General features: G+C 39.9%; 2 protein-coding genes across 5 annotated transcripts in view; one reads left to right on the top strand and one right to left on the bottom strand.

Moving 5' to 3' along the window:
• Positions 1-2,232: 2,232 nt before the first annotated feature.
• On the top strand, positions 2,233-20,172 carry srpx (sushi-repeat containing protein X-linked). Of its 2 annotated transcripts, XM_031294907.2 has the most exons (10): positions 2,233-2,446; positions 8,699-8,755; positions 11,441-11,629; positions 12,756-12,932; positions 14,125-14,251; positions 14,393-14,514; positions 15,447-15,626; positions 16,496-16,629; positions 17,507-17,628; positions 19,479-20,172. In XM_031294907.2, exons 1-10 carry the CDS (start codon positions 2,386-2,388, stop codon positions 19,660-19,662), a joined length of 1,353 nt encoding a protein of 450 aa, XP_031150767.1. In that variant the 5' UTR covers positions 2,233-2,385; the 3' UTR covers positions 19,663-20,172. The 2 variants fall into 2 exon arrangements, with proteins under 2 accessions (XP_031150767.1, XP_035860122.1); XM_036004229.1 differs by lacking the exon at positions 8,699-8,755 and having other exon boundaries at positions 2,236-2,446.
• An 876-nt stretch (positions 20,173-21,048) lies between these two features.
• The window catches only part of sytl5 (synaptotagmin-like 5), a 42,576-nt gene continuing 39,587 nt past the window's right edge, over positions 21,049-24,037 (bottom strand). For all 3 annotated transcript variants that reach the window (XM_031294930.2, XM_031294938.2, XM_031294919.2), the window contains one exon: positions 21,049-23,793. In XM_031294930.2, the coding sequence (XP_031150790.1) occupies positions 23,651-23,793 (143 nt within the window). In that variant the 3' untranslated portion in view covers positions 21,049-23,650. The remainder of the gene's footprint in view (positions 23,794-24,037) is intronic.

Here is a 24,037-nt window from a genome sequence, read left to right on the forward strand (position 1 = left end):
TGTATTTTTTATAATGTCAATTAAATCACATTAATAAGACCAAAACCAACAATGCATTAGTCCGTCTCTCAATATTTTACGAATTCCCCACTTTGTCCGTGGCACACAGCACAAAGCCCATTCATTCCTACACAAGACATACATTTTTAAATGTTCTTTTGTCACAATTAGTTTCATTGATCCATTCTAGTAAGTATTGACAGCAGCATAGTGGTGTATGTGGGATTGACTCAAAATAAACTACAATGCCCACATTCATCATATGAAGAAGCCCAGAGCACCAGAGTGGCTCATTTATGTGTTTTTAGAAGAGTACTCCACTTATTTGACATTGAATTTGTAACACTGTCAGACAATAGACTGTTTAAAAAAAAAAATCATTATCTTTTTTATTCCACACATTCTTCTTCCTTGTCAAAGCTAATTAAGACTGCTCAGCTCCACACAACTCTCTTTGTATTTCTCAGTATAGCTGTGTTTAGAAATTGGTGTCGTCCGGCGACTTTCGCATGCAGAAACTCGAGTAAAGATAATTACCTCTTCTGAAGAGTCCATCATGTTTTTTTAATCCTCCGTGTCCTCCTTGGCTACTAGCAACTGCGCGGGGGAGGGGTGGGGGTGAAGCGCATTCACGGAAGGCTTGTATCATGTGGACCGACAGAATTGTTGTCATTGCTTAGAATTCCTCATGGGGGAGACAGAAACTATGCACTATAGCTTTAAACACAACAAAACAAAACTCAGAGATAATCTTAATCCAAAATCATTGACTATAACACCCCTATGGTAACACCACATCAAAGTGTCAGCCCAATCCTCCAGAGCCAGGTGAGCAACAACAACAACTAACTCTTTTTTTCACCTGACCTGAGAGAAACATTTCAGGCGTAACGGTCGACTGAACCCACATCACATAATTACAGCTCAGGAGATCCTCTCGCAGTCATTTCACCACACGCCTCCTTCCTGTTTCCCATCAAGACAACGAACACTTCAACATTTTCATGTGTGGACTCGCCCTCCTCACACTCTACACAGGGTCTACAACCAAACCTTGTGCGAATTCAAAACTGATCAGTCTTTCAACAGGTCTGTACTTTCACCCGGCCCTCCAGCTGTGTCTGTTGGTGTATATAATAGAATAATAATCAGGTATAGATGACTGCCATGCACATCAAGAATGGATTATAATATGGTTACTATGAAACATTTAATCAAAAAAAGCGTAGCTAGGAAAACCTTCCTATAAAATGTTTACATCATTAATAAAAACAGTGAAACAGGCAGTGAACTACTATCTACTATTAAAAATACACGATTTAAGCAAGCAGGAAATAGAACTTCATCAAATTGTGTTTATGAGCCATATCTCGCAATTTATTTGTCCATACACTGTGTCTTCATTCAAACAGGAGTTTCATGTTCAGACATTAAAAAAGTATCATGATCACGTTATAACGTGAAACTTTTCACGTTATAACGTGATAAATAGTATATTGTAATAACAAGAAAATGTTCTCGTTTGTATGTTGTTATAACGTGAAAATATCTTGTTAATACAATAAACTTTTCACATAATAACGTGATACTGATACGTTTTTCTTTTTCTGCTATGGCAGCACTACATACGTTTACGTAATTTTATACTTCTACTCCACTACTGTATATTGTACTTTTAACTCAAAATACATAGAGTATTTGACAATTATAGTAGGCATATGCAGTAGACTAGTTACTTTTTTTGATATGCTTACATGATATGGCAGTAATATAGGCCTACTAATCCAAGTAGCCTACTGTACAAAGTAGCCTACCTAAAAACACTGATGACAACAATTCAAATGCTTTTACATTTGTTAGTGATAAAAACAGAATAATATAATAATATATAATAATGTAACACTTTGAAAGGATCAATTCTGCATAATGTGTACGTTTGATAAGTACATTTTGCTGATAATACTTCTGTACTTTTATTTTTGAATTCAGGACTTTTACTTGTAATAGAGGTTCTGAATACTTCTCCCCCACTGAGTACAAGTAGGCCTACCTCACAATTGTAGGCTACTTTTGTAACTACTAGAGTAGATGTACTGTGCTTAATGACCAATTTAGAGTATAAGAGGAGTTTTATAAGGACAACTGGGTTGATTTATATTAGTCAAGTGTCTTGTGGCGATAGTCGGGGCCATGTGACAGTTTACCAACAGGGGCTGGCACAGCCTCGTCTATCTGAGCTGCCTCATGCCGGTGGCCGGGCCTGACTGTATTTGGAGAATCCTCCCTTGTTTCTGGAGCAAGAGGCGGGCCTTTGGAAAGCAGGAATGCGCTGGAAGTTTTCCTGCAAGCTCCCTCTTCACATGTTGAAGAGTCCCGCGTCTCGATATGGACATGTGGCCGCTGGTGCTCCTGTTCGTCCAGCTCTGCTTCTGCTCCGGTTATGAAGGTAAGGAACTGACAAAGACTCTCATTCACATCCTGGACATTATTAACCCTGCTGGGACCAGAAGGATGAAATCATCGAACAGCATATCTTTAGACTGGTGAAAAAGTATTGGATGTCACTGATTTAAGGCTGGATTTAGATTCAACTCTTTGTATTGGGAGAAGTGTTTTTTGTCACTTTTTTTTTGGCATGCATTTGAGGCTTCTTATCCTCACCGCTGGTTTTCGGTGAACCGCGGTGGTGTTTACGTGGAGGGGGTGGACAGCGGGGGGAGTGCAGTGTGCATCTGGGGGACGTTTCTCTGCACAGAGCTCAGTCTGTGCTACTAATGAAAGCCCTGCAACTGTAGTGTAAGTGCAGTGTAAGTTTGATTTTTGCCGTCTCTTTTAATGCTTTCCTAAAAGCAAACTATTCATCAACTTTTTGCAAAGGACTTTCACATCTTGGAAGTATTTACAGTATTTTACTGATGAGTTTCTGTCCTGGTGTTAAGTAAACACAGGACTCTCTCTCTCTCTCTCTCTCTCTCTCTCACACACACACACACACACACACACAGACAAACTACTGCAAGGATTAGTCGACACATTCATTGACATTTGATGACTTTAGCTAAATGTAATGGACTTGTTTTTTCATTTCCTCACCTATTATAGACATAATTAAAAATCGATTAGTCAAACATAACCGTTGCAGCCCTACACTGAAGAATAGCATCCAACATAAGAAAACATACCGACTATCCAGATGGAGTTAGACAAGAGCAGGGCCTGTAGCCTGCAGTAAGAAGCTGAAATGAAATGACTTCAAAGCACAAATGGATGGAGTAATGTGTGTGTGTGTGTGTGTGTGTGTGTGTGTCACAGTGGCAATGTGCCTGTAAATGGTTTGAGAGTGGCTCACCACTGCTGTATGATCAGTACAGGCTGAAACATGAACACAAGCTGCAGAGCAGATTTACACTGACAGAATAAAAACGGCCTGTCAAGTTGACAGTGAGGACTCTGGTCTGTACTTGTGTTTGTGTATGTGTGTGTTTATGAGGAGTTTATTTTACAGGGGTGTGATTGTGTTTGTTCTGGTGGTCAATTAGCCAATTGTGTTGTGTTGAGCGTGCATGCCTCAAAACTGGGCAGCTAAAAGAATGACTGCATTTGCACCTTATGGGCTCTTTTTTTAACAATGGAAATTGTTAAGCTTGGCCTGTGTGCTACATCACTTCTTACAGTTAAACCCTGTCTACAGCAAGTATTCATAAAAGCCTGATCACATTTTCCATGATGATTTATATGCTGATGTTATTCTGGGGAAGATGCATCCTCCACGCTCAGGGAGTAACTTGGGGAAATGCCAACCATCACTGGAGAACAGTCACTCTAATAAGTGTTTAGTTGTGTCTCTGCCAAAACGATGAGCAACACTTCACAACAAAGTAAATCCTGAATAGTCACAAAGGAGAAAAAAAAATGTCATTTAACTGTCAATGAATAGCTAAGAGGTAGTTACTGTTCTGAAGTTCATGCAGAAATACTTGGAACAATGGAACAATGCAGCACACTCTAGTTCGTCTTAATTGAATGCAACTGGCTGCAAGCGCTGCCTGTTAAAATGTCCAACAGGTGGCACTGAATAGCCTTAATAAATGATTTCTTCCCTTTTTAAGTTACATACTAACTAACTCTGAATACTATAGTAAAGCATAGCATGTACAGTAGTTGTATGCAGTATAGTAGATGTGTTACTTAATGGAACACGCTGACTTATTGGGACTTTAGTTTATTCACAGTAACCCCCAGAGTTAGACAAGTCGATACATACCCTTCTCATCTCCGTGCGTGTTGTAACTCTGTCTGACGCCCCCAGCGCTAGCTAAGCCTAGCACAGATCCTGAGGGTAACCGGTTCCAACTAGCCTACTGCTCTGAATAAGTGACAAAATAACACCAACATTTTCCTGTTTACATGTTGTAATTTGTATAGTCACAGGGTGTACAAATAACAAGGTCATATGAGACACAGCCCACTATACAAACTGGGAACTATATTCTCGGCGAAGCACTGCTACTTCTGCTACTTGGGCGGAGTAATAGAGTCAACAATACTGTTACTGTAATGACTATACAAATCACAACATGTAAACAGGAACATGTTGGCGTTATTTTGTCACTTATTCAGAGCAGTAGGCTAGATGGAACCGGTTACCTTCAGGATCTGTGCTAGGCTTAGCTAGCGCTGAGGGCGTCAGACAGAGTTACAACACGCACGGAGATGAGAAGGGTATGTATGGACTTATTTAACTCTGGGGGTTACTGTGAATAAGCTAAAGTCCCAATAAGTCGGCGTGTTCCTTTAAAGCTGCAATAAGTGAGGGAAGTGGAACCAACTGTGGACACAACACTGATATATTATCACCTTATAAAGTTGATATGTCTCTCTTTTAGCTGTTTTGGTGTCCACCAACTCCTGAGAGAAATATCTGGCTCTTTAGCTGCTAAAAGCGCCACTGTTTTCACCAGCTAATGGCTAACTGTGTCTGTCTGCTGTTTGGTGCCTAACAGGTAGTGTACAGTGCGTTTATCAGAGATTGTTTTAGCTGAAAAAGGCTGCCTTCTTTTGGAAATGACACTGATGATAGGGGAGTGTGTGGGCTGGAGAATCAAAACAGCTATCTAAAAGATGCAAAAATGCTCCGTACTGAGGGGACCTGCAGAGTCAGGTGATAATTCACAAAAGGTTCATCACAATGAGCGACCCCTTTCACATTACACACAGTCACTTGATCCATTGTTAATTCAAAAATATGTATTAGTGCAGCTTTAAGAGCAGATAGATATAATAGTAAAGCAGCCCTATAACTGTGAATCTGAATATAAAACACTTTCTAAATTAATCATTCCCAATAACTGCTGCTCACAGCCATAATTCCTTTTTGAGTCTCTCAGGTAATGTAGCGCTAAACCCTACGCAAGTAGCTACTGAGCCTTTATTGGAAATACACCAACAATGAAAGACCCAAACCAGAGAATTTTCAGGTAAATATTATTCATATTATAACTTAATTATGATTTAAACAGCCACATAAGATGCTAGCCAGATAAGTAATAAACATAATAATGTACTTATATTATATAATACTTGTAGTGAGCTATGGGTTTCTCATTGTAACTACGTAGCAACTGTTGTATCTCACTGTAAAATGTTAATGGAGGAAAAAACCGCAGCAGCAGTTTGCTCCTCAGGGTCGGAAACTGCTGATGTGATTAAGAAACCAGCAGCAGACGTGTTGGTACACAGTTAAAATGGGACGGAAATCATTAGTGCTCCAAACGGAATTATGTAACTCTGTAATCGTGGCGTGTTGAATTGAGCGATAAAGAAATGACATCCCATTTTATTTTATGCTCTCTTCAGCTCTGTTAGCCTGTAGCTATACTTTAACACTTACAGGGAATGAGCTTTCATATCATGACAGTTTGTATTACAGGCCCGTAGAGAAAAGTTAACTGGAATATAGGGCTCTGTAATTTAAAGGTTATTCACTTCCAGAGGTTTGTCAGGAAGACAAGCTTCTACGCTTCCTGCACTATTAATATTTAGACATCTTTTTCGCTAAAATCTCATTTGAAGTAGATGAACAGGAATATAATGCTGGCTGATGATGCCACATCAGCTAGCAGAGGAGTCTGAGATCACTTTATTTTATTTTCTTCAATTAGTTTGAATCTGGAGTGTTTAAATGAACAAAGGCCAAACCAAGCCCAGCCAATTTGATCTACATGCAGAGCTGCAGTGCAGTTTCTGTTCGGCATATCCAGTCCAACCTGTGCCACCTGTTGGCAGGAAAGGTAACAGCAGCAACCTTTTAGATATGCAAACGAAGACATTAAGGATTCATTAAAGTTAATTTCAACGTAACTTGTCACCCAGAACGTACACCAAAAAAAGATTTCGATTTCTGGTTGGCTTTGGTGTAATGACGCCTACAACAACATGAAGGTTAGTGTCTCTTTCTCTCGCCCTGCAGGCCATTATCATAGACTTTTTGACAGAAATTACTTCACACGAAAGAGTTTTGTTTAATCAAGCACATTCCTTATGGATAATAGGCTATACTGGATAAAATGGCTTATCATTGTCCTCCGTCTACATAAAGGTGTCTATGAGTTTGTTTCATCCTGTAATGTGGGTCTTAATCTATAGATTCTGGTTCTTTTACTTGTTATTGTGGATATGGATATAAATCTGTCAGATTATACAGTCTGGTTAAGTTAAATTGTTATTACATGGTGGTTGAAATATGTGACAGTTATGTGGTTGTTATGTTTGTCTTCCAATACATATAATATATTATAGCTAACAGGTGGTTCACGCATCAAAAAATAAAACACACACTCACAAAGAAAACTGCCGTTTTAAAAGAGAAAGGCACTGCTGCTGTACCTCTCATTGCCTGCAGGTGGTGCTAATATTTAAAACTGCAGCAGCGTTTACTTTCTTTACCTGTAGCAGGCAACAACATTGCAGGTATAAACTGCTGCTGCTGTTACTGTTTCCTGGTGGTGGGGCAGGTTGGCAGGTGTAGAACTTTTCTGTCAATGACCAAACCGAATGGTATATCTGCAGCCTGCTAAACATGTATGAGCGAGTTTGTGAGTGAGTGAAAGTTATAATCCTTAAAATTTCAGTCCTGGTTGCTTTGGTGACAACCATGGATGGTTACTACTGGTTACAGCAAATTGGGTTTAATACAACAGAAGAGCAACTGTTACTGCTAGTTTTTGCTCTATTACTCCCTTGAAAAATTAAAAATGAGCCACTGGCATTTTTGCTAAAAATAGCCATCATCTTGTTTTGTAGATACATTTTTGAAGAATTGTCGCAGTAAGGGCTAATTGCAGCAGAAGTAGGAAATATTCGCTTTATATTAGCAGTAACCTAATACAGTTCTGACATGGTGTAAAGAGAATGATCAGTAAACAGTGAGGCTGATATCAGTGAGATGAAAATATGAGGGTAACATGCATACATCGTTTCCTGTGAATCTCTCGTGCATGTGAAGGCAACTTGAATCCAGAAAGGGAATACTGGACACACACACACACACACACACACACACACACACACACACACACACACACACACACACACACACACACACACACACACACACCTGTAATTAGTTTTCCATACCTTTCTTTGCCTCCCTTCTTCTGACCATTGAAAAGAAGAGACACTAAAGTTTTCCCATTAGACAGCTAAATCTGACTCACTCAGTATGTGGGTTTGCTCTGTACAATCCATGCGGTGTGATCTGAATGCTAAAACCACAGAGTTTGTGTGTGTGTGTGTGTGTGTATTAGATGACTTGTGGCATTTTGGTCCAGACAGCTTTTATTAAACTGACAGAAAAGCCGTGATGAGGAATGGAGGGAACGGAACGCAAGATGTGCACACAGTATCAGGTTCAATGACCAACATACATAAAGCTGGAGGAGGTCTGAACACTCCTCCCTTGTGGATCCTGAACAGAGGACACATTCACACCGGGGTTCATAACATCCCGGGGCCAAGGTTGAACACCCTTCCCCCTACTTTAACCCCTTCTTCACCCATTTTCTATTTCCTTTCTGGTTTTATTGCTTCTTGACCCCATCCCTTTGTCCTCTTTCCTAAAATAATCCTCCTTGCTCATCACAATTCCCCTCACATTTGTCTTTTACCACTATCACTCAACTGTGTCCTCCACGGCTCTGCAGCCACCACTGAGAAATATTTCAGTTCCTCTTGGATGCTTCTGTTTGTTTTACGTTCGAAATGTCTTTTTCTCTGTCTGAGTGATCTGTTCACTGTTTAAAGTTGACGTAAAATGGTAAGTAAGATCTATTGTAGCTGTTTTGGAACAAAACGTTTCTAAATAGTTTCACTCCTTCCATTTCTACCAAACACAATAGGGGGCCACAGTAAAAAAACACTGGATTGAGCAGAATGAATCTTTGTGTTAAACAGATTCATTTTTTTCCAAACCAGCTGGAAAAAGAGGATCTTTTGTGATTTATTCCTTGTGCATGTGGTCTGTCCAAAAGATCCAGATCCCCCCAGAGTCTGGTTCAGATGAAAAGTTGAGCAATATTTTTAAGCCTGTTCTTGGTGCTCAGTGTCAGCCCAGGACAATGCTTTCTAACATTGCCTAACATCTTGGATGCAGCTCTTTTCATCGTATTAGTTGCTTTTTCTTCTTATCTTTCATCCCCAGGGTCAGGACAGTACGCCTACGGAGATGACGAAGACTGGTATTCTCGTAGATATAAAGGTGACTACATGCTCAGCTTGACCCTGCCAATACATTCATACATACAGTACATGCATTCTGAAACATGACTCACATTTCAATTTAGAGACTGCTTATGTTGAGATCAAAGTTAATATGGTTTCCTGAATTGTTATGCAGACCAACCGAGAGTTAACTAAGTTCCTCTAGTCTTAAGGTCACAGTGAAATAGCAGTTAGACTGTCATTATCTAATGTGAGATATTTCAGAATGATACAGACTATATCGGTGGGGTTTAGTTAGCAAGAAGGATTTAAATAGAATCCTTCAGATTTGATTGGTAGTTAGCTTACACCCACACCTCCCTCACCAGCACTGTAAGAAACAGAAGGTCAAAGGAGAAATGAATAAATTAGAGCAAAAGCATAAACAAAGCTTTTGCTGCCTGACGTCCAAACAAACACACCTCGGACCTATGATACTGCTCTGCAAGCTGCTATGTCTGGGAGCTACTACAACCCACTAGCTAATAGTGGCTAGTTGCCCCAAATCATATGTGCACACATAATTTACAAGAGATCAAGATGTGTCATCAATAATATGTTTTACAAAGGAGACGTACAGTATAACCTGAACAATTAACACGGAACACAGGATTAAGAATTAGAAGAAAAAAAAACCATTTCAATATCTTTAATGCGGCATAATTCAATACCAGTTAGCCTAGAACAGCCAGTTTTGTGACTTAGTTACCTCTAAGTAGCTTCCAGCTATACATTTGGAGTCAGTTAGACATGGAATATTATCGTCCAGGCCAAACTAAACTCTCACCTTGTGTAAAAGCTCAAATGTAGTATTATTTTCTCTTACTCAGTGGTTTGTGGAGACTTTGCCAACGCACACACATACAAAGAGGGAGGCCTGCCATGTGATGAATACTCATTTTTATTTCAACTGGAAATTAGCCTGAACTGGTGTGTATTCTCTCCAACGGTGTGCATCATGCATGTGTGTGTTGGTGAGTGTTTGTACTGAGCCAGCAGGAAATTAAGTGCAGATTTTGATTTCCCTGTATTGGAATGAGAACATTGTGGCCCCTCAAACTTGGCATGAAACAAGGAATTCTTACGCAAGCGTTGTGGAGATGGGCAGAGGTGTCCGCCATGGGAGGAGAAATATTGAAAGCAAATGCATGTTGTCAGGTCTTAAAGGAATTGCTTGTCATTTTGGGAAATGTACTTATGTGCTTTCTTGATTAGACCTGGATGAGCAGATCAATACCACTCTTGATGTAGCTAAAGATAGCAGGGTAAGCTTAGCTTAGCATACTGGCTGAAAAAAGGGGGAAAACACATTGACTGTAAATATTAATGGACAATACTTCCGGTTCGGCGAAGTGCTGCAAATGCAGAAGTGTCTTAAATCTGCATTCTATCTGAATTTCAGCAGGGGGCGACACGTGCGGTTGCAAAAGGAGGTCGGTTTCTGTAGAAGTCTATGAGAAAGTGACCCACTTCTCACTTGATTTATTACCTCAGTAAACGTTTTCATAATGAGTTTATGGTCTCAATCACTAGTTTTAAGTCTTCTGCAACACAGAATGATGTTCATTTTTTGAATTATGGTCTCGTTGATTTTAAAATCGTCGATAAAGCAGGGGGTGTTTTAGGGCGTGGCTATGATGTGATTGCCAGTGAAAGTGTGTAACGTAACGTGGCTCCTCCCTCACTCCTCCCTCTCGTCTAAAATCCTCCCAACCAGGATGGCTGCGCCTGTAACTGTAAATTCGACGACTCATAGCAGATCTCCACAAACCAATGGGTGACATCATACATGGTTGGCACCTGGGAAAACAGCTACCATGGTTCTGTCCAAAGTTAACAAAAATTAACCAGCACCTCTAAAGCTCATAAAGCTCACTATTCAACATGTTATATACCGAATGTATAATCCAGAAAGTTAGGTAATCTAGGAAAGTACTGTGCCTGGCCAAGAAATAGCCTGGCACGTAACCCCCCCATAAAACTGCAACCTTTTACACTTTTTTTGTACTGATTAAAAAAACAAACTATAGCGTGTTAATTTGTGAGTTTAGCTAGTGGGTGGATTTTGTTACCTTCGGACAGAGCCAGCCTGTTTCACCCTGTTTACAGTCTTTATGCTAAGCTAAGCTAACCGGCTGCTGACGGTAGCTTAATATTTACAGTACAGACACAAAATTTGTATCAATCTCCTAATCAATTATTCCTTAAGGAAGGAGTTTTTTTGTCAGTCTTATCAATGTCATGTTATGGCAGACTAAAAATCAGTAGGCTAGTGTGATAAGTATACATTAAGTGCTGCACTCTCAACATTGTTATCTGTGTGGAAATTTCAACACTCCATTACAAACACACTCTTAAACTTAGGTGCTCTCTACACATCATTATCTGTCTTTTCCTGAAGTGAGACTATCTTCTCTGCCTCATGAGACACTGTTGGATTATAAGAAGTCACAGATGAGGTAATAAGAAATCCTCCGTATCTGTCTGAACTCAGATGATGGGCGGGTTTTCACATTTTCACACTTCTAAAGGAAGTCTTTCTAAGCTTTTATAGGATTCAGGTAAGTGCTTATTATTGAAGACTGATACTCTCCCACTCCAAAACTGTACCATTAAAAAAACATATAATTGCCTTGATGCAGTGAAGGAAATGTCAGTGCAGCAGTTTTTCCTCCATCTTTAGGGACTCCGTGGTGTACGCCCATTAAGGTGAAACATGGGGATGTGAGCTGTCGCACATCCAGAGGAGAACACTACAGGAACGTGATGGGGACTCGCTGTAAAATCCGCTGCAAGCAAGGATACGAGTCCCAGAGCTCAGAGGTGGTGTGTATGGCCAGCAAACACTGGTCCTCTAACTACGCCTGCCGAGGTAAAAACTAACATCCTTCTGAACGCACACACACATGCACGCATGCATGCACGTAGTTACATATTAGGTTTGCCTCATTCCTGACAATAATTCTCTCATTTTTGAACAAGTTCATTCTTAGCCCTGGAAATAGCAGTCCACGTGCTAACTTTTTATGATGGAGTTTGTTTGTTTTGTTCCGAATCTTACATTTTTTATTAATTAAAACTAGTTGTTAACTAGATGTTCAGGATTATACAATTAATTTATGACAATTATATGGATCAATTTCTTCTACCTGAAGTCTATTCTCGGCAGTGTTTGAAAGCCTCTTTGAAAACAGTATTTACACCATGAGACACTTAATCACTCCATGGACAATCACTCCCACTACTACTACTGCTGTTATGGTAGGGTTATACTCAGAGAAACAAACTAGTGCATTCGATACTGAAAAGCAAAAGTTTTTATAGCTGTTCTAAAGAGCTGGCCATTATGGAGAGGGCAGAGATGAGATCATTGTTTAAATGAGGGGGATAACGGGCACAAACTTTCAGACAATCTCTCCTTGAAGGCAACCGTATGGTTTTTCTTCTTTGTCGTACCCACGAAAAAATAAGTACTTGTTTGAAGAATGAAAAAAGAGAGCTTGTGAGATAAGTTTAAAACTCCTGGCCAATCAGTGTCTGAACTCACGCATTGTCAGTTTCGTAAAGTTACAGAAATTGTCAAACACAACCCCACCACAAATTTGACATGGGAAAGGTGTTAGGGGAAGGAGATTTCAGATGCTTTTTGATCATCTGACAAGCACTTTGTTTAAAGCATACTGACTCCTTTAGTACCCCTATTGTAAGGATACTGAATGAAGTTTACTACTACTACTACTACTACTACTACTATCAGTTTTAGTGTTGGTCCATTACACAAATAACTATGTAATTAAAAACATTGAATCAAAGAAGTACAACAAGGAGTGGTTGATACATGAGTTTTAATAAAAGACCAAGATGGACCAGTATACTGTATTATTAAATATTTCCATCAACCTAAATGTATTGCATGTACCTGAACCAAATTAAACAGAGCAAATCATCCCTTAACTCAAAGCAAGTCTTCCATTAATACTGAGCTCTTTCTCTGTCAGAGATCCGCTGTCCCAAGCTGAACATGCCTGTTAACGGCGGCTACAAGTGTTCAGACGGCTCCTACTTCAACTCTCGCTGTGAGTTCTTCTGCTCTGCTGGATTCAGTCTCAAGGGCCAGACGATAGCAACCTGCCAGCACAGCAAATCATGGAGCGCCGGAGTTCCCATCTGTGTTGGTAAGAATGTGTGTGTTGTTCTTTTGTGCATAATTTCATCTCCTGCAGAGGACTGGAGCCTACAGACTACTGAGCTGCAAAACACATGTAACAGGTAATTAATTGCTTAAGGCATAGCTGCAGACTATAGAGTATTCCCCATAATACAAGGTTATATGGTCGATGTTTGGAAAAAAACAAGCCTCTAGACATGTACACAGACACACACAATACTGTGGTTTGTCTCTCAGCACCAGAAAATGATAAATGTGTTCACCCTTTTGCTGCTGCAGTCTGAGACTGAAAAGTTCATTGAAAGCTGAGCTATAAGGCCTGCACTTAGGTGATCGCAGGGGCGATTCTTGGATCAGACCTTTAGGGGGGCTCAGCCCCTAATGAGAATGTGACATGGATACATTGCCTTGCAAAAGTGTTAACCCCCCCCTGCTAAATCAGTAATTTCATTATCTGATAATCTCTGAGCTAGCTACTGAACAACGTCAGATAACGGTTTTTGACACTATTAACACTACGATGGAACTAAACCTGACACTTTATAAGTCACAGTAATAATGACCAACTTGACACAATGTTCTAACATTCAACAATTTTAGTTGCTTATGCTTCAATTTGGGTTCTAATCTGCGCCATGAAATTACCAACTTCTTCTCTGGGGACTACCAACGTTAAACTTTACAACGGCACTCCTGCCTCTGACAGATTAGATAGAGACTCAGTCAAAGGTGGAAGTCTGGCACAACCACCTCCAATTGGCCAAAACTCAGTTCTGTTAACCCTTTCCTTGACTGGGTTACAGGTGCATAGCATTGGTGACAGCGACACAGGATATTAAACGTTTTTCAAGCCCTTTGAACCTGTAATTGTTTGTCCTCTGTCACTAACAGACAACTTTGCAAACTCTAACTTAAAGCACTAAAATTGATTTTTTTGTTTTTGTTTTTTATTATTATAATTTTTTAGGGGGGCTGAGATGAAATTTAAAAAGGGTCTAAAATCGCCAATGGGTGATCGTATAAATGGCTGAATAGTCTTGCGACCTTGCTCTTGAAAGCAGTAACAGTCAATTACTACACTTCCCCATCTGGCCAATAGAGTCCATGTTTCCTATTCTTCACTTGTGGCCTATGTAGTAAAATATACATTTAAATGTGTTTATTTTGTTTTGTTGTGGTTTCTTTCTCTCTCTCTGTAGATATGGATCCTCCAAAAATCAAGTGTCCTAATCTGAAGGATAAGTGGGCAGAGCCAGGAAAACTGACGGCGAGGGTGACCTGGGACACACCAGAGGGTGTAGACACTGCAGATGGCATCCTTACAGAGTCAGTCTCATTTCCACCACCCTTTTAAGCTTTTTCTCCCATTTTGCTACATTGCACTCAGTCTGTTTTAGTCCTGTTGGTTAACCCACTCTGAACAGAGAGATCACAGTGAAAGATTAAAACAGAGTATGTCTTTTTCAGTGTTACCCTGAAAGGGAAACCTTCAAAATCAGACTTCCCAGAGGGCCTCCATAAGATGTCCTACACTGTGCTCGACCGTGCAGGGAACAAAGGATCCTGTCGCTTCACTGTCCGAGTGCGAGGTGAGCCTTTAAAAGCTTTTTGATAGTCTATGTGGAGCAGGAGTTTCTGTTACACTTTATTTTATGGGTTATTTCCAAGAAGTCTCCTGGAAATTACTGTGTAATTTGGTACTAATAATGGGAAAGAATAGAGATTGTTACACTTCTAATTATATCAAATTAATTGCTAATGTAGCCTACATGTCTTTTTGTCAGTGCACAGCAGGTCAACTGAACATGTAAAAATGTGATAAATGTGTATGGGCCAGTGTTGTAGTCGAGTCACCAACTATCGAGTTAACTATCACCATTACCTGAATTTGAGTCCAAGTTGAGTCATGAGTCCAGGGAACAGCGACTCGAGTCTGAGTCCAAGACTCGAGTACTCCATCACTTGCTTCTGCATGAAACAGTTACAGACTAAATATATATAAATATCTTATATCAAAGTTTTATGACCTATTACACATAAAAGTATTCAGGAACTTCATCAAACTTCCGAGTCCTATTTCATGAATGCTCAAGTCCGAGTCCAAGTCCAAGTCATCAGTGCCTGAGTCCAAACCGAGTCACAAGTCCAGAGTCGGACTCGAGTCCGAGTCCAGGACTCTAGTACTCCATCACTGGTATGGGCAATAGTACAATTCAACATATATGGAGAATACAATTTTCAGAGAGATAAAATTAACATTTACTCTGGTTTATATTGAGTTTATCTCTCTTGAAAACTCCTATAATTTCCGGGGAACTTACTTACATCTGGTCTTAACTGACATCATTTTTAGCATAGCGAAAAAAAAAATGTAATTCTTCCAACCAAAATCCCTTTTCATTGTAGACATGTTAACACATAGAAGGCCAAGCTTCCCTTTTTTTCCCTTTACTTTAATACGACCTGGCTGCCTCATGTCTCCTGATGATTTTCTGTCTAATGTGCCTCTCTTTCTGTGCAGTGCGCCGCTGCAGCCCACTGTTTGCCCCTGACAACGGTTATATGAAGTGCGACAGTGACGGAGACAACTATGGTGCCACTTGTGAGTTCACATGCACCGGCGGCTACGAGCTTCAGGGCAGCGCTGCCAGAGTGTGTCAGTCTGGACTCACCTGGTCTGGCTCAGACACCACCTGTGCAGGTACATACTGCATGCCGATACACACACACATATTTACACAAACACAACAATCTTTTATTTATTTTTTAAAACTTATTATTTACTTGTTTTCAATTGCTCATAGCAGTTTGCAAAACTACACTTACAGCTACAGGAATAAAACAAAAACAAGCAAAAAAAAAGGCAAAAGAAGAAAAAAGGATGTATTTGTAATAACAGAGTTGCATTATGACTCAACATTAATATTAATTTTCTGTTTCACTGAAAGACGGTGCGGATAAGTTTCTATTATTAGATTGTTTTAGGACTAGTATTCAGCCACAGAACATAATGGGGACTGAGTATACAATAAAACAAAAACAGTTTGACAAATTTGGATACTTTTATGCTGGTTTAAGGCTCTGATTGGGCTACTAGGTGTCAGTCAGTTTCCATGTCTCATTCTCTGTGCTCTGACTTTATATTTAATTTGTGCTATCTAGTGGCAATAAACACAACCGTCTTGTATAAAGTTTGCCTACCTCTGCTAAGCTGGTTGCTTGTGAGTGAGAAGCTCAGTGGAGGAGAAAATGGGCCCCCTGTGCCATCCATGGATTTGAAAAAATCAATACTAGACACCCCTCTATTGAATGCCTGTATCTGTGAGACATGAAAAAGTGTTGGATGGGAGAGACTTGAGTGTTGCAACACACCATCAGTAATTTATACCCAATGCTGCAGGTTCAGTTCACTGAATACACTTCTATGGTGCACGACATCTGCTCAACAGCCCGAAAGAATCAAATTATGCAGCATCTCACTGTGATATTGCGTTGTGTTAAATCTCGTACTTTTGTAATGGGTGTCATGTCTTGTCATATCACTTAATTGTACATTCAATGTCATCACAGCCATGAACATTAACGTGGGAGTGCGTACAGCTGCTGCACTGCTGGACCAGTTCTATGAGAAGCGACGGCTCCTCATTATCTCGGCCCCAACGGCTGCCAATCATAACTATCGCTTCCAGATGACTAACTTACAGGTGAGGCACGACTCACAGGGAGAACATGAGTTGTATGTGGGGCTAGTGAGACGGAGGGAAGAGGCGATGGAAGTCAATGCTGCAGTGATTCGTGTCTCCGCTGCTGCTCGCAAACAGGACCGCGCGCAGTGTTTGGTTTCTTTCTCGCTTTGCTGCGTAAGTGGGACAAAGCAGTGAGACAAATAAATGGGGGTGGGGGGGGTCCAAAAAATGTCAAGGTGATGAATAAATGATTCTGACAACAAGCCTTGATAAGGTTTATTCTAGGGCTGGATGTTTCCACGGCTCGTCAGAAACCGTTAAGTCAGAGCTGTCTTTGAACGCCTGACCTTTCAAAGTGGCAGGTTGTCAGCTGGAAGACAAAACTGTGTTAAAAGTTTGTGAACAACCTAAGTGATTAGTCGTGGAATCTCGCAGGTCATGAGTTGTTGGTGCTATTCAGAGCAGAATTGATTAGCTGATTAATCGATTAGTTGAACTGAGGATTTGTCTTTGGACAAAACAAGAAATTTGAGGGTGTCACCTTGGACTTCCAGAAATTCTAATTATTTTATTAGTTCAATTTAAGAAATCTTGAAATTACATCTATTCCTTTTACCTTATTGAAAAATCCAGAATCTATGAATATGCAAATATTGTTCATTTTCTGCTGGACACAAGCTGTTTCTTTCTTCCCTGAAAAGCCCATTCTTTGTGTTTGTGCTCAGTAGGTTTCAAGTTTCCTTGTTTCCTACTTTAGTTCAGCAGAGTTGTATATCCTCTGTGAAATACTGTTTTCTTTTGCCTGCATAGAAATAATAATAACAATAACAATAACAAAGCTATAAAACAACAACACTTCTAGATCAGTTTCTCTCTCTCTGTATCTTTCTCTCAGCACGCTCAGTGTGGACTGGACCTGAGGCATGTCACAGTAATTGAGCTGGTTGGGACTTACCCAGCACAGATTGGCCGAATTCGACACAGGCTGCTCCCTCCAGCACTGGCCCTGCAGATCAGGTACACACACACACACACACACACACACACACACACACACACAGACACACAAACGTATGCAAATATTATCAGTAGATCATTTAAAGGTACACACGTTTTTTAGGCTACAACATGTTTTGTCACATACAGCAAACATCTCCTCACTATCTGTGAGCTGCCGGTCTCCAGAACACACTGTAAAAAAACTCGGTCTCTGTAGACAGCCTAGGGTCCACACACGCCAACAAAAACAAAGTGGTCCAAACATACACAAACCTTGTTCCAGTGTTCAGCCAATGACGGACAAGAAGGATTTTGGGGGGGGGTGTTAGTGTGCTGAAGCACAGAAGGGAGGGGACGGGATGAGGAGGAGGGAGGAGCGAGCTAGTCTTCATTTTGTTTGAAAATACTTTGAACGTCAACAAGAAGTAACGTCACCCAACATCACTTAGAGCACCTTTAACATATCAAAAGTAAAAGTACTCATTCTGCAGCAAAGTGTTCTCTATCAGTGTTTTACTATTACATATGACATCTGATTTCTGGAATAATATTACTGTTGCATTAATGTGTGTTGCATTTTACTGCTGAACATATTTAAGGTTAAGCTAATTAAATAATCTACAGCAAGCAATACATCATATTCTATAAGATCATCATGTTTGTAGCGTCGCTTTCCTATGAGAACTACGTATCTCTAAAAAGTAAACTTTTCATTTTTTTTTAGCTCAGACACAACTTTGTGACAATGCATGTTCCACCTGATCCAAGAGGGTATTTAAATAGTTTATTTAGCTTAAGGACGTTTTCACACCTGAAAGTCCGAACCAAGGTCTGGACCAAGGTTCATGTTTTTGTTACATTGTAACATTTGATCCTGTAAGTTTTGGTTTCACACTGCAGTTATGCAAGCGCACTAAAGATGTGACAAAACTACATCCTGCCGTCATGACATACATGAGCTGTGTCTCCAGATACTGATAATTGATTGGTTTGTAGACGGGCTTCCCCGTCCTCTCGTCTCCTCTCTCTGTGTCGGAGTTTTTTTAACTGACTGCTACTCTCCCCTACTGCCGCGGCTCTTTTTGTTTTGTTGTGATGTTGAGAAGCAAGACACGGGAACTTTCTTTCTGGAGAATTTATTCAGAGACAAACGGAAACCTACACTGTATATTTACTACCACTTAACAAATAAACTGCTGATGTATTCTCAGCTCTGATAGCCGACAGCTGTCTGCTCTGAGCGCATTCACCGTCACTCTCTCTCTCATGTAGCCTACACACTAAGCACCGAGCTATTCCTTAAAGGAGCTATTCCCCGGTCTTGTAACACAAGGAGAGCCTGCCAGAGCTTCTTGTATTTAGTCCGAAAGTCCGAACCATCCAAAAAATGCTTTCACACTGTAAACGAACCGGACCATGGTTCAGTTTGGTCCGGACCGAGACCACCTCTTTTGGTCGGACCAAAATTTGGTCTTTTGATCCGCACCGTGGTCCGGGGGAGGTTTCACACCTGTAATTTTGGTTCGGATCAAACTGAAAAGTCCGAAAGTCCGGACCAAATGAGGTAGGTGTGAAAACGCCCTAAGAAGCAATTTTCTCAACCCATAAAGGAACACTTCAGCCTTCGGTTTATCAGAAACATTCACATTAAAAATCACCAAATTTGGAGATACATTTTGTAATCTGAAAAGTAACTGAAGTTGTCAGGCAAATGCAGTGAAAAAAGTAAAATATTTTCCTCTTACATGTACTGGAGTAGAAGTATAAAGTTGCAAAAAAAGTACCTCAAAAAGCTTAAGTATAGTACTTGAGTAAATGTACTGAGTTTCTTTCCACCACTGCTGCTCACTGAGCTGTGTGTTTCCTAGGATACTGCTACGGATTCCTCAAAGGTCTTTCCAAATGGTGCTGGTAGACAAGCAGGGCATGGACAAGCAACGCTACCCGTTCCCGATCACATCGGCTGAATTATTCACCACCATCGACACCTTCCCCCTCCGCAAGGACGAGATGGTGCTACAGCAGGAAGCGGGCCAGAACTGTCAATCATAAAACACGTCCACGGACTCTCAGTCATTGTTGATCCTTCTCCCTCTCAGTCACAGCAGACATAGCTTCTGTTTCTAACATGTCAAACACTACCTGAACTCATTTAGTCCGGTTTCCAGTGTATGTGTGTGTGTGTGTGTGTGTGTGTGTGTGTGTGTGTGTGTGTGTGTGTGTTGATCTGAAGCATTATTGAAAGAGGTTGACTAAATGGAACAGGTCATACAGTACATTACAATCATATTGATTCCTGTGTCTTGTCTATTTGTATGTTTTATTATTTTTATTAATATTTTCAAACCAGAAATATGTTTTACTATTTTGTACAAAAAAAGTATTTTACTGTATGAACTGGGAAACTCTTCGCCTGTTTAATATTTATATCTCACACTCTCTGGAATACTGTGTGTGTGTGTCTGTGTGTTTAATGTACAGGAGAGTGATGCTGCTCTGTTAGTACGCTGTACATCTATGTCTGAATTTACAAGACACTGATTAAACGTTTATCATCGAGGATGTGATCTTCAGCGTGTCAATGTGAGTGCAGAAACATGTATGATGGTCTGAGGACAAGTCGAGAGAGAAATTAACGAAGGGAGAATAAAGGATGGACTAAAAATCTCCATCTTTATCGAATTATTTTTAGTACAATTAAGTTCTAAACATTTATTTTCTTAATAACAACAAAAACATGTCAGAAGTCTTCTCATCTTCTCAGCTTTCTTAGAAAAGCAAATAAGCGTATTTCCAAAAATGTCTAAGTATTGCTTTAAGTTTGTAATTTTTTGTAAGTTTGTCTTGTTTCAAGATAGAGACAGATATAGAGAAACACGTTTGTTTCCCTGGCAGAGATTCAGCTAACACGGCTGCTCTTCAGGAAAAAGCATTGAAATCTTCAAATGTGCAAAAAAGCAAATTTCAGGCACTCATACATAGAGAAGCAAGACGTATGTATGCTGTGTTGCATGTTACATGGCTTGTTCATGAAAAAAAATGTATATTGTTTCAACCTCGATAGCTCTTAGAAAGGGTACAAAGCAGGAGATGTAGCCTGAGCTTTTGGTGCATTCAGGACAGGTGGAGGATAACGAGTGTAATTGAGAAAGTACTTCCCCAAAACTCATGCACCAAAACATTTGCATAAAAAACAATTAATCAAAAACTAAAATAAAGGTAAACACAGTTATTGAAATAAAACTATTAGAAAAAGTGTCTGAAATAAATTTCCTCATTCAAGCCTGGGTTTAATGTTCCATCAAGCTTTTAGATTGGATAAAACATGGAGCTTTTTTATTGCATTGTTTTCCTTAAACAGTTTATCCAACTGTACACAAATACATATAAATAGTTTAATATTGGATATATTCTCAAACAAAAGAGGCAAACAGTAAGTCTATGGAAAGATGCGTTTATTTCAAAATATTCCTGTAACACATTTGGGACAAAATGAATACAGTGAGTTTGATGCTTGGAAACCAGACACAACAGAGATAGTACATGCTGTACATCAAGGGTTTCTTCAGTAATCGGGTATAGCACGAGCCTCTCATCTAAAGTATGTTGTACAGTGACCATCATGTATTATTACTACAATTGTGCAGTGTGAATCTGTTGTGCTCCGAGAGTTCAGAGCAGAGGGTTTGCCAAGGGCAAGCACAACAAAATTGGCATTCCACATGAGAAATGGTTGTACAGGGTTTAACTTGAGAATCATTTTTGTGAATTTTGTGATTCATTACAGGAGGGCGAATGGCAGAGCCCCGGGCAACAGGGACAAGGTGACTGTCACTTACTCATTATTAGGCTCCCCCTGAGATGAAGGCAGCTGGCTTCAGTGCTGACTCACTCTATACACACACCCTCTGTCACAGGGTTCTTGCACTTTCTGTTTTGAGTGTAGAATGATATAATTATAAGTGCTTTACATAACCATATTTTGTTCTTCTACCTCTGTTTTATCTTATACCATGCAGTATCTATTATCACACTGATACAGTGTTATGTTAATTTACATCGAAGCTAATCTAAATTGTGTTATCTGTCTAGATTTTTTATTTTTGACAATCAGAGATGGAAAGTTACTAACTACAAACTCTTGTTACTGCAAGTACATTCTTTAAGACCTTGAACATTTTTGTGCCGAGACACATTTCCAATAATTTTGCTTTCAATTAACATCAGTTCATGTCATCAAGCAACAAGACTAAGAGTCTACAATCATGCTAGCAGCTCTGTGAGGCTTTACATTAGCACAGTGGATCTTTAAGCTAATTGCTAACATCAGCATGCTAACATGCTCACAAACACAATGCTAATGTGGATGTTTCGCAGGTATGTTTACCGTGTTCACCATCTTAGTTTAGCCTGTTAGCATGCTAGTATTTAGCAATTAGCACTAAACACAAACTACAGCTGAAGCTGATGGAAATGTCATTAGTTTTCGCAGGTTTTTGAAAAACTTAACCTGATGATGGCGCTGAAGAGACATCAGGGAATCACCAAAGTTATTTCACTCTTGGGGGAACGTGAATGTTTGTACCGAATTCCATGACAATCCATCAGAAAGTTGTTGAAATATTTCTCAAAACCACAAATGTCAACCTCATAGTGGCACTAGAACAAAAGTCATGTTCACCAAAGTCAAGAGGATTCATCGACTGGGAATCATATATGTCTGTACAAAAGTTTGTGCCAATCCATCTAGTAGATGTTGAGATGGCTCTTAGATTAAAAATGAAGGGATCACCAAAATCAGTAGGATTCATCATCTGGGGACCATGATTGTTTGTAAAAAATTGTATTACAATCCATAACGTTGTTGTTGAGATATTTCAGTCTGGACCAAAGTGGTGGACTGAGCAAACATTAGACAGACGTAGCGTCTGTCTAATGTTTTTTTAGCGTGGCTAAAAATGCTCAACATTTGATGGTTCCAGCTTGTCAAATTTGAGGATTTGTTGTCTTTTGCTGTTTTATTTCATTTCACCACTTTTAGTGGTTAGTGGCTTTAGACTGTTGGTCAGACAACACAAACTTTTGAAATTTGAAGACGTTGCCTTAAACTCGAGCAAATTTGACGGCCATTTATTACAAGTTTTCTGGCATTTTATTAATGACTTATTAAGTGATTGAAAAAAGTTAAAGTTAGTGTAGAGTATGTTCTAAAATCAGTATTAATACTTTCACCTCAAGTATAATAACAGAGTACTGTTGGAGGATACTCAATTTTGCTGATAATATTTTCCCTTATAAAGCAATCAAAACAAAAGCTTATAAATATGAGACGGTCACTACTTTAGAGAGCAGCGGAGATTAACAGAGATTGAGTTGTCAATAGTGCTACTATTGTAATTTTTTTACTATTGTAAATTGTTTTTTAGTAATAATAACGTCTTCTACTTGAATAGGACAGTATACAAGAACTAGCCACTTTCCACCTCTGTACATAACTGTTTATAAGGGGATGAACCTCAGCATTAGCATGGGTTTCAGACCAGGATGCAACTCATTTGCTTATAAAAGGAATGTCTGAGTCTCTACATTATTGATCAGTGCCTTGTCTAACACCTAACAAATGGTCTCCGTCAGCTGTAACTACATGCAGATGTTACTCTGGTTCATGAATCACAGAGACGAGGTCGGACGCATCAGGAGTCACACCGTGTGCTTAATCGGCTAGACAAGTTACATACAACACGTTTTTTTTTCATATACAGCAGTAAACAGCAGTGCTTGGTCAAGACTAGATGCTTTGGAAGGGGGGGGGGGGGGACATGTGGATGAGTGTGTAAGGCATGACTGGCTGAACAGGGCATCCCAGGAGGAAAGAAGTAGGGAGAGGGACAATATCTGTTCCTTTATGAGCGTTTGAGTCCTGGACCCTCTGTTGTTCTTGACCATTCCACTTCTCCAGCTCTCTCCTCCCGCCATCACATTACCTCTTCCTCCCTCTTTTATTATTTTTTATCCTCTCTTGTCTGTGCTTTGATTCGGCTCATGTGTTGCACTTGCGCATGCTGGATCGCAGCATCAGAGTACACTCATGAGGGACTTCTGGGTTTTCAATCATGCGTTGCCATAGCCGCTGTTCCTCCCCGTATGAGTCCATCCAGTCTACCTCGTTCCCATAGCTTGTGCCTTGAGGAAAAAGCGACAAACACATAAACATCATTTGTTTTATTTCTTGGAACTACTAGAGGGCCCTGCAACATTAACACTCTCTCAACACTCTGTGTTTGGATATTAGATGAAGTGATAGCTGTAGATAACGTGCCATGCATACAACGGGCTTGGGCTTACAAAACATAGATCCAGACTAGTGTTTCCTTTAAATGCATAACAATGAAACAACCATTCCAAGTTTCGATTATCTGTACGCCAG

This window comes from Sander lucioperca, chromosome 8 (assembly GCF_008315115.2).
Source record: "Sander lucioperca isolate FBNREF2018 chromosome 8, SLUC_FBN_1.2, whole genome shotgun sequence".
Taxonomy (NCBI): domain Eukaryota; kingdom Metazoa; phylum Chordata; class Actinopteri; order Perciformes; family Percidae; genus Sander; species Sander lucioperca.